The sequence below is a fragment of the Capsicum annuum genome, chromosome 4, assembly GCF_002878395.1.
Source record: "Capsicum annuum cultivar UCD-10X-F1 chromosome 4, UCD10Xv1.1, whole genome shotgun sequence".
Classification (NCBI taxonomy): domain Eukaryota; kingdom Viridiplantae; phylum Streptophyta; class Magnoliopsida; order Solanales; family Solanaceae; genus Capsicum; species Capsicum annuum.
Window position 1 is genome coordinate 227,211,195 of NC_061114.1, and position 10,823 is coordinate 227,222,017.

The 10,823-nt window shown below is 36.8% G+C and overlaps 1 protein-coding gene and 1 pseudogene across 2 annotated transcripts in view; both read left to right on the forward strand.

Annotated features, from left to right (window-relative positions):
• The window catches only part of LOC107866968 (bifunctional nuclease 1), a 16,842-nt gene extending 12,952 nt beyond the window's left edge, over positions 1 to 3,890 (forward strand). For both annotated transcript variants that reach the window (XM_047411273.1, XM_047411274.1), the window contains 2 exons: positions 3,554 to 3,609; positions 3,720 to 3,890. In XM_047411273.1, coding sequence (XP_047267229.1) covers positions 3,554 to 3,609; positions 3,720 to 3,729 — 66 coding nt within the window. In that variant the 3' untranslated portion in view covers positions 3,730 to 3,890. The remainder of the gene's footprint in view (positions 1 to 3,553; positions 3,610 to 3,719) is intronic.
• Positions 3,891 to 8,649: 4,759 nt separating this feature from the next.
• LOC124898107 overlaps positions 8,650 to 10,823 on the forward strand; it is an 8,602-nt pseudogene continuing 6,428 nt past the window's right edge.

Below are 10,823 nucleotides of genomic sequence, written 5' to 3' on the forward strand. Positions count from 1 at the left end.
TATATTTATATATATATACTGCAATCAATACTGGTACTTGATATGAGTACTATATCATAAAAAGAATTAATATAAACTAAAGGGCCCATTTTAACAGCAGGCTTCATCAAATTCTTAATAAAGAATCTTCTCTCACAGAAGCCAAAAAAAATAAACACACAGAGGTACTGAATTTTTTTTAAATTTTTTTTCATCGTTTAACAATTTCTTCGTTGATAAATTAGATAGTGTATCTTACGAGAGAATGGCGACGCGATTTACAAGTTTGACTGTGTCACGACCCGAACCGGGGCCCTGGCCGTGACGAGCATTCCTGAACCCGAAGGCCCGGAATGCCCTCTGTCTATCTGCTAATCATGCACATAATTCATATGATCAAAGTAATACGGAATAGACATAATAGTACGGAAACATGGTCAACAATTTAAAATAGTTAAAGGCCTGAAAACATGCCCAACAATATTTAATAAACATCTGCAACAGTCTGCGAAATCTCTACTGACATACTATCTGAATAACTGGGACAAGGCCCCCTGCAGACCAAAAGCCATACTGAAATAAATACCTAAATGACTAGGCCTTCCGAAGCAAAGAAGGCTCACCAACTGAACTCTGAGACAACCCTGTCTGTAGACTCTACTGAGGATCTGGACCCCTAGATTGCGCCTCAGTACCTGGGAGGAAGGAGGGGGTTAACACAATTGTACTGGCACGCGAAGCAATCCAAAATAGAGTAATTGAACATATATATATATATATAATACCTGAGAGCAAATGTTCATCAAACATTATGCATAAAACAGTTTCTGAAAAACACATGGGCACCTTCTGAAAACATGTAACCTGTCTGTAAATCTCAAACTCTGATCTGTGTATTACTTCTGAGTTAGGTGGTATCCCCTACAAGTATGATATTCCACGGGCGATATGGAATCCGCCATTGACTCGGCGGGGAAGCCTCCAACCCGAGTATGCCGCAAGGGTTGGAATTCCTGAATCTGATACGCCACACGACACTTAAGTCAGCGTATAATAATATACCCGGGTCGGCAAACCACGGTTTTAGGCAATGAGTTGGTTGAACTCAAGCCCTATTCAGGGAACCACCTAACATCTCCGTATGCCCATTTTTAACCTTTTCTGTACATGCAACATTCTGAATGTCTAAAATCATGCTAGTCTGAAATGTCTATTACTCTGAGTCTGATATGACATTGGTCTGAATTGGTATCGTCATACTAAGACTTGCAAGTCATGATTTCTGAGCCATAATACATTAAGCTAAATCTTTCATTTAAAGCATAATTTAGACCACCAAAAATATGCAATTGATATAGAAGATTTCGTGTTTCAAAACTCAAGTCAAAATCATGCAAAAACTTCATCAACATATGGTGGTCTAGTGCCTTTAGCAAATCCATGCACTCTTTCATTACATGCATTATGAACATTAAACATTCATGCTAGATTCCCTCTTTAGTGATTTAAAACCACATTTAAATCATAACAAGAGTTCAATCATTTCATATAGTGCTTTTCAGAGATGCATTGCAAAACAATTCATATGCTATGAGAAATCTGAAAAATTCACTAAAGAGGGAATTCACCGAAAATCATGCTCTCAACAAGAATTCATTCTTAAATACATGGTTTCATACATTCATATTCTCAAATCACTTTGGGGAAGGTTAAAAGACCAAAACAATGATGTTGAAACATTTAATACATGAATATATACATAGATTCAAAAACCTCATTCTAAAACATGATTTTTCTATGCCCATGAGAATTTAGAAAAACCCCGTGTACCTCTATTTCGGAAAATAATGGGTGCTTCTTGAAGCCTGTGGATTGGGGATTCCGAATCTCTAATCAATTTTGAAAACCCACGATGAAATCTTGATTTATTTGGGTTTTTAGTTTGAAACCCTTGGGATTGTTCTTGAGAATTTTTAGATGAATGTGGATGTATTTTGGAGAATTGGAGACTGAATTTCGTGTTTATGGCTGAATAAGGGTGGGAAAAGGATCATTTTTCCCCAAAAAACGGAGTGTTTAAGTCACTTGAAACCATAAGATATGCGCCGCATATGATATCGTATATATTTACATAGGCGCCGCATATGATATCGCCTATATTTACATAGGCGCTGCATATGATATCGCCTATATTTACATAGGCGCCGCATATGCTTTCCAGTGGCCATGTGCGATTGGTTAGGCGACACATACTACTTTGAAAGGCCATAACTTCCTGTTCGGGTGTCGGATTTTAGCAAAATTGGTATCGTTGGAAAGTTAACTCGAAGACCTATCATTTGAAACATAGTAGGCTCTCTAATTCGACGTATATAGAGAGTTATGGTCGATGGAAGCTGACACAAATTACAACGTCCACTAAAACTTAATCGATCTAAATAGTTTCAACTTGTCCTTGAGTTGAAGGACCTCTGTGGTCTAAATTCATGCTCAAATGGATTCACATACTACATAATTGATTAACATGCCAAATTGGCATAGGATTTAAGGCTCTGGGATTATCAACGCGTCAGAGTCATGGTTTTTATTCTAGCCCGAAATGCGGGGTGTTACAGACTGTGCGTCTCACCGGACCAACACACGTTGACTGCGCGTCTCACCGGATTAACACACGTCTTACCGGACTTGGTGATGTGTCAGACCGGATCAGCGACATGACTGACCGGAGTATTGACGCTTTTTAGCGGCGCATCTGACCGGACTTGACGTCGCTGACCAGAGACCGAATTTTTCAGGTATAAATTTATGATCTTTGTACTCTTAACTTCGAGAAAGAGGGCAATTTAACCTGACTCTGATACCATTGAAAGCAAATTCGAAACAAAAACAGAGTGTATGTACCTTAATCTGTTGCAGCGGAAGTGTTGAATTTGCTATTGATACAATTGCCCCAAGTCAATCTCCGTCTTTCAAGAAAACGGAGAGTAGATTCACAAACTAAAAGCTTCTTATTTGGATTTTGTTGATATTTTTGTTACTGTCTTTTGCTCGCTTGTTTTTTGACGGAGGGAGAAGAGTTGGAACATATATGGGAAGTGGAAGAAACCGTTCCCCCAGATTCAAAATTAAATCTTATCTACTCTTTTCCCTCTTAATATGTCAGATAACCCAAAAACAATTTAAATCGGGTCGGGTCGGGTCAGTCCACATGGGCGACCCATGACCCGTAATTCAACAAGGCCTAATGGTAAACCGTGCATTGAAACAGATGAGTTTATTCTTGTGCGGAATATACTGATTGCGGCAGTTGAAGAACGATATAGAGATGCAGGCAGCCTTTGTTAGCACGTCCAGATTTTGTGTGGAATGATTGTTTCTGGCTTTCTGCTAATCATATATCTGTCGTCTGAACTGCTTCTTTTTCCATTCTGTCATGATCCTATGATCTATCATTGATTGCTAAAATATAAGGCTCAAGAATTACATCTATGAAAATGGTGCCATGACATGTTTGTGCCAGTTTACAACACTGGTTATATGTTTTGGTTCTCACTTTTACATTGGTGATTTACAGCTCTATGGAGGGACAAGCTTACTCAACTGCGATCCAACAGAAACTGGATATAGCAGGTATATTTGTCCAATCATTTCCTCGATGCTACAAACTTTGTAAAACTAATAGTATTTTCCTTTGAAACGTGTTTGAATTCGAACGACTACTTAGACATCTGATTTCACAGGTGTGCTTAGAGTTGTTTGAACCAAGGTCTGCAGTGTACATAGAAGAAGCCATTCATCAGAGCCAAGGGGTCAGCGTTTTCAACAAAAATCTGTAGTTCTCCCCTTAGTATGTGTTCTTATAGAAATAACTTGTGAATATACGTATATATAGAATTGTAATTTTAATGCAAGACCCTTGCACTGTGGTTTTTGGACATGTTGGTTTCTTCAGTTTTCATATTAATCTTGCATTAAGTGTGCCTTTCATCTCCTACATATTGTTGCAGTGGCTTGTTAGAAATAACCACTTTCCAACCTCTGTTTGTAATTGAAAAAATTGTCTTTGTTCTGGAATTGGAAATTTCGAAGTGGCCAGTTGACGCTATTTCTACCTCTCCAGTAATCTAAATTTGCCTGTGTAAGGCCTGTGGATTCGAACTCGATATGTCAATGCAACAGAAAGAAGAAGAGTTGTTCTCATGATGAAATAGACGGGATGTTAAATACATGAGAAATATTTATTGAGAACTAGCCTCTTCTATATGGGGTTCGACTTTCTTTGGGCACATATAAAGAAGTTCTCTTTTATAACGTGAGATTGTTGGGAACTCAAACTTTAAATAGTGTATTCATCATTAGAACAAGTTTTTCTAAAAAAAAATAATTTAACCGGCCATGTTTTGCATTGATTATTTAAAAATAAATAATTTTATCTATTGCGAAAATTTTTAATGAAGTATGATGGATTAATGACATTTTAATAATTTTTTAATATTCTTAATGCCAAATTCATTATTATTCCAATGGCCCTTCTAAGAAGAATTGAAAGTTGAATTCAAAATTAATTGGTTTCAAAATTATACCAAAGTTGAATTCAAAATTGGTTGGTTTCAAAATTGTATCAAAGTTGAATTCAAAATTGGTTGGTTTCAAAATTGTACGAAAGTTGAATTCAAAAATGGTTGCTCAAATCTCATTTCAAACATAGTAGAACAACAAAAAATACACAAGTGTAGAGTTCACAAAAATCTATAAAACAAGAGAGTTTATTAGTTGAAGGGAGGTGGTATTTTTGTGGATTTTTGAACTCAATTTTAGTTTAGAATATTGAGTTATTGTGTGTAGACTGTTATATCCTGGAGGGGACAAGTCAAAGAGTATTACTGCTGGACCGAAGAAATAATTGCCACAGTGGGCTTGAATCTACTTAAAGAGAGCGAGATATCCGTGCCTCAGCCATAGAAGAAGTCATATTTTTCTTTATTCATTTGTAATTTTCAGTTATAATCTATTGTAATATAATTGCAATTTATTGTAATTTCACCAGCAATTTTAAGGAGATTCAATGGCAACAACTGAAAATTCCGCGGATGTCAAGATGGGAGATCTTAACAAGACATTCCGGTTCAACGGTACTCACTTCAAAAGGTGGAAGGGTAAAGTACTTTTCTACTTGAGTCTTCTCAATGTCTCTTATGTTTTAATTAAGAAGAATCCAAATAAAGTAGATAACTCTAACATGACCGACGACGAACTTATTTCTCTTCAAGAGAAAACTGAAAAATACGACGGTGACTCCTACAAGTATCGGCATTTTCTACTTAATTGTATGTCTGATAATTTTTATGATTATTATGATAGAACTTACTCTAGTGCAAAGAAAATTTGGAAAGCCTTGCAGAGTAAGTATGACACTGAGGAGGCGGGAGTGAAAAAATATGCGGTTAGCAGATTTTTTCGTTTCCAAATGATGGTCAACAAATCAGTGGTAGACCAAGTTCAAGACTTTATAATAATCGTTGGCGAGCTCAGGTCTGAAGAAGTCAAAATTGGAGATAACCTGATTGTTTGTGACATAATTGATAAACTTCCACCTTCGTGGAAAGAATTTCAAAAAACTATGCACCACAAGCAAAAGGAAACATCTCTTGAGACTTTAATAATGAGAATCCACATGGAAGAAGAAGCAAGGGGCCAAGATGCACTTATGCAAATAGAAGAGACCAACATCACACTAAAGGTAAATTTAACTTCAAGTAATACTACCCCTGAACCTAACAAAAATACTAATTTTAAGCCTAAGAAGAAAAAATTCAAGAATAATAATGGTAGACATCTCAATAATAATAATGGTGAAAATAACCAAACAAAAAATCATCATGTTAAAGAGACTAGTCAGTTAGACTAGCCAGTTAGATTGTTATTGTTTGTTAGTGAGTTAGTGGTGTACAACTGTCAATATTAGTGGAGTAGGATATTAGTGGAGGTCAGTTATTTTCTCTATAAGTAGCAATTGCATCAGTAACAATGTTATAAGAACAATCATTTTCTTCCAATCAATAAGAGGCTTGTTCATTCTCTCATATCTAAGGACCATATCAACAAACTTGGTTCTACAGTTCTAGGCATTTTATCATGGTACCAGAGAGGTGATCCACGAGCTGCTGCACCGGAGTATCATCAACAATGGCGGACAACACTACCTCTTCACTCAATTCGTAGAACCCAGCAGGAATGGAAACACAAATTGATTTCCATCATCCTCTATATCTGCAAAATTCTGATACACCTGGATTGGCGTTAATTGGCATCAAGTTGACAAGTCCAGAGAATTACACATTGTGGAGCAAATCGATGCGATTGACCTTGCTAGGGAAAAACAAACTCGGTTTTATGGATGGCAGTTGTACAAAAGCTCAGTACAGAGCCGATTTGGGAAATCTCTGGAAACGATGTAATGCGATTGTTCTGAGTTGTATTGGAGATACTGTTTCATTGGATTTGGTTTCTAGCATAGTATATGCGTCTGATTCGAAGAAACTTTGGGACGAATTCAAGGAAAGGTTCGATAAATCAAATCTTACCAGAATATATCAGATCTGGAAGAATATAGCTACTTTAACTCAAGGTACGGACTTAGTCATTGCTTACTATTCCAAAATGCGAGATTTTTAGGATGAGATAAATGCCTTAGTACCAGGATTAGGCTGTAGTTGTGAATGATCTAAGGCTTCCACTGAAATGCTGAAAAATCAAAGGTTGTTGCAACTTTTGATGGGGATAAATAAGAGTTTCAGTCATGTACAAAGTGATATTCTGTTGCGCACCCCTGTCTTGACAGTTAATCAGGCATATGCACTGGTAGTGCAAGAAGAAAGCCAAAGAGGCATGGGGGCTGGTAGCAAACAAATGGATTCCATCACTTTAATGGCTGGAGGTATCCACAGATACAAGGGATCAACATTTAACCCATCTAAACCTTCCTCTACTCCAAATCAGACCACCTATAAAAAGATATTTTTTCCTATAGGTTGTGCTCACTGTGGTTATAGAAACCATTTAACAGAGGATTGCTATAGAGTGGTAGGATATCCACCTAATTTCAAGAGCAAAAAGAAGGGCCAGTATAGTTTCACTAAAGACTATGCTCGAGGTGACGCTGTGGATGCAAAGATTGGAACTGTTTCTTCAGGAGAGGGGAGGTACATATCTAAGGAACAATATCAACAATTAATCATAGCAAGTTCCAACAACACCTCAGGCAGCAAAAACAATACCTCAGGTGATTTTTAGGCTAATATGACAGGTATACTAGCACATTTATCCAGTATTTTTTCACATGAGTGGATAATTGATTCTGGTGCATCTCACCATATCACACCATATAAAGAGTGCTTGTTTAATCCCTTAAAACTTGAGGGTTGTGAAAGAAATAAGGTTCAAGTACCTACAAGTGGTATATATGAAGTTACACACAAAGGAACTACTGAGAGATTATAAGCTTAAGAATGTTCTATATGTTCCTGATTTCAAGTACAACTTGTTGTCATTGTCAAAGATGACAAAAGATCTCTGTTATTCAGTATGCTTTTACCCAAATTTTTGTGTTTTCCAGAAACTTTACTTTGGCAAGGTCTTGGGGATTGGTAGAGAAAACAATGGTTTATACTTGTTGAAGGATGACACAGTAAGACAACCTGTAGAAGGTTCAACAATTCATAAAGAAGTTGTTGGTGCAATGTGGCATATGAGATTAGGCCATCCATCCATCAGTATTTCAAGTTACATTCCCATTGTTCAGAATGGCAGAGAAGCACACAAACTATGTGAAATATGCCTATTATCCAAGCAGACAAGGTTACAGTTTCCTATTAGTAACTCATATTCTAGTAGCATTTTTCAGTTGATATATGTTGATGTATGGGGTCCTTTTAAGGTTTCCACTTATGACAGAAAACATTACTTTGTTACCATTGTTGATGACTATAGTAGATATACGTGGACATGTTTGATTCAATATAAGTCTGAAGTGATTGTTGTTCTGAAAGATTTTTTGTTAAAAGTAAAGAATCAGTTTGGTACTACTGTGAAGACACTAAGATCAGACAATGGTAGAGAGTTCTTTAATTCTTAGTGTTTTGATTTGCTCTCATCTTTGGGCATTATTCATCAAAGCTCTGTCCATACACACCCCAACAAAATGGGGTGGTGGAGAGAAAACATAGACACATCCTTGAGGTAGCCAAAGCTATCAAATTTCAGAGTTCCATCCCTAACAAGTTGTGGGGAGACTGTGTTATGACTGCAACATATCTGATAAATAAACTGCCTACACCAATCTTACAAGTAAAGTCTCATTATACAATTTTATATAACAAACCTGTAGTATATGATCACTTAAGGGTCTTTGGTTGCTCATGTTTTGCATCCACTTTACCTAAAGGAGATAAGTTTGAACCAAAAGCCAAAAGAGCAGTTTTTATTGGTTATTCTAAGACTCAAAAGAGATACAAGTTATTTGATTTTCAGTAGAACACATGCTGGGTCAGCAGAGATGTGGTGTTCAGAGAAGACATTTTTCCTTTCAAGGGAATCACACATGAAGAAACAACTATTTTTGATGTTCCACACTCTGTCAATGATCATCATCATGATTCTTCTCCAATACCCATGCCTGCATCACATGTCCCTGTATATGATGATCCTGATAGCTTTACTGTTGTACCAGAAGTTGCAGAGAATATGCATCATTACATAATTGAAACTATTGAAATGCCACTAGAGGAACATGTACTTCCACCTGTTCCACAAACATCAAACTTGAGAAGGATAACAAAAAGTGTCAATCCACCAATATGGTTAAAGGATTATGTAACCACTAAATATGGTGGTAGGTCTAGAGGTGTGACCCTTTATTCTATCTCAGATATATTGTCTTATGATAATGTCTCACCAGCATACCAAGCCTATCTGCAACCCTTTTCAGCTTAAATTGAACCACAAAATTTTAAAAAAGCTGCAACAGATGAACACTGGATTGAGGCTATACAACTTGAAATTCAAGCCCTGGAGGAAAATCAAACTTGGTACTTGGTCCCTCTACCACCAGGGAAATATGCTATAGGTTCTAAATGGGTATACAAGATCAAATATAAGGCTGATGAGAGGATTGAAAGATACAAGGCTATATTAGTCGCAAAGGGATAAAATCAGCAAGAAGGATTGTATTATCATGATACCTTCTCACCTGTTTCTAAAATGGTGACAGTCAGAACTGTGATCATCCTGGCAGCCTCTAAGAAGTGGGATATCTTCCAAATAGATGTAAACAATGTTTTCCTACAAGGAGACCTTTATGAAGATGTATACATGGAATTGCCTCAAGGATTTCAGAGACAAGGAAATAAACTGGTATGCAAACTAAAAAAATCATTATATGGACTCAAACAGGCTTCCAGACAGTGGAACATTAAGCTCACAAATGCATTGATTGTTGGTGGCTATACACAGAGTAGCTATGATCACTCACTATTTATTCAGCTATTAGAACATGATGTTGTAGTGGTCTTGGTCTATGTTGATGATCTTCTTATCACAGGGAGTAATCCCACTCTAATTCAGCATGCAAAAGACATACTGAACAAGGCATTCAAGGTGAAAGATTTGGGCTAGTTAAGATTCTTCTTGGGGATTGAAGTACTCAGGTCTGACAAAGGTATCTTGCTTAACCAAAGAAAATATGTGTTGGGATTGACCTCACAAATTGGCCTGAGTGGGTGCAAACCTGATACGGGAATTCCTAGCTCGAGACCTTTCACACGAAACCAAGCACGTGAGTTGCAATGACTCCAAGCCTTGTTCAGATTCTTGGCCATGTGTGAGGCCCTTGTGAGCCCATCTAAGGGCCTATATTTAATAAAATTTAAAGAGGCCCACTAAGACACCCCAAACCCACCCACTTAAAAGCCAAGGGTAATTTGGTCCTTGTCCCTCCTTTCTAAGTGACTATATAAGCCATGTAATAGGGATAGTCTTGCTTTAGTTCATTCCTATTATTCAAGAACAAAGACTTGTAAATTTTTTACTTCTCTTTCTCATCATTTGGAGAGGCCAAAACCAAATTCTCACTAGTAGAGTGATACTAGTGTTGTATCTTGGCTAGAAACTAGGTTCTTGAGGTTCTTTGAGTTCCTCTTGGTCCAAGTAAGAACTTGGTATTGATATTTATTAGTCTTAGGGTCCTTTCTCTTGTTAGGGTTCTTAGATTAATGAATATTGTGTGTCAAGTTTCTATATCTTTCTTTGTAAATCTTGTTAACATTGTGTTGTTGAATATAAAAGTTTAGTGAAGCCGTGTGAGGCTCTTTCGATTCACTAGTAATATTGTCTTTGTTGTTCTTGTTTTTAAACTCACCTTTCTAGTTCAAACAAGTGTTGCAAGCCTAGTGAAGCCGTGTGTGGCCATTTTCGATTCACTAGCACTTTGTTGTTCATCTTGTTGTTCTTGTGTTGGTTAGAATCTCTTGATACACACTTAGCATTGTATCATTTGATATCAAAGCTCAAGGCTAGGTTTTGTTCTTACAAAAACAATCTTGGAAAGATCTTACCAAAAAGTGTGTTCTTGAATATTTTGGTAAAAAAAATTGGTTGTAGATCTACAAAAGTTTTACTTGTTTAGTTGTTTCTTGTGTTGGTTTCTTTCTCATCAACACAAAGGGTGTCTAAATATAAAGTTGAGCTTAATGAAAAAGAGAATTGTGTTGTGAAAAAAAAAACTTGGAAGTGACCATTGTGGTGTATTGTTGTTGTGTTCTTGAAGGTGTTGATGTTGTGTTCATCCT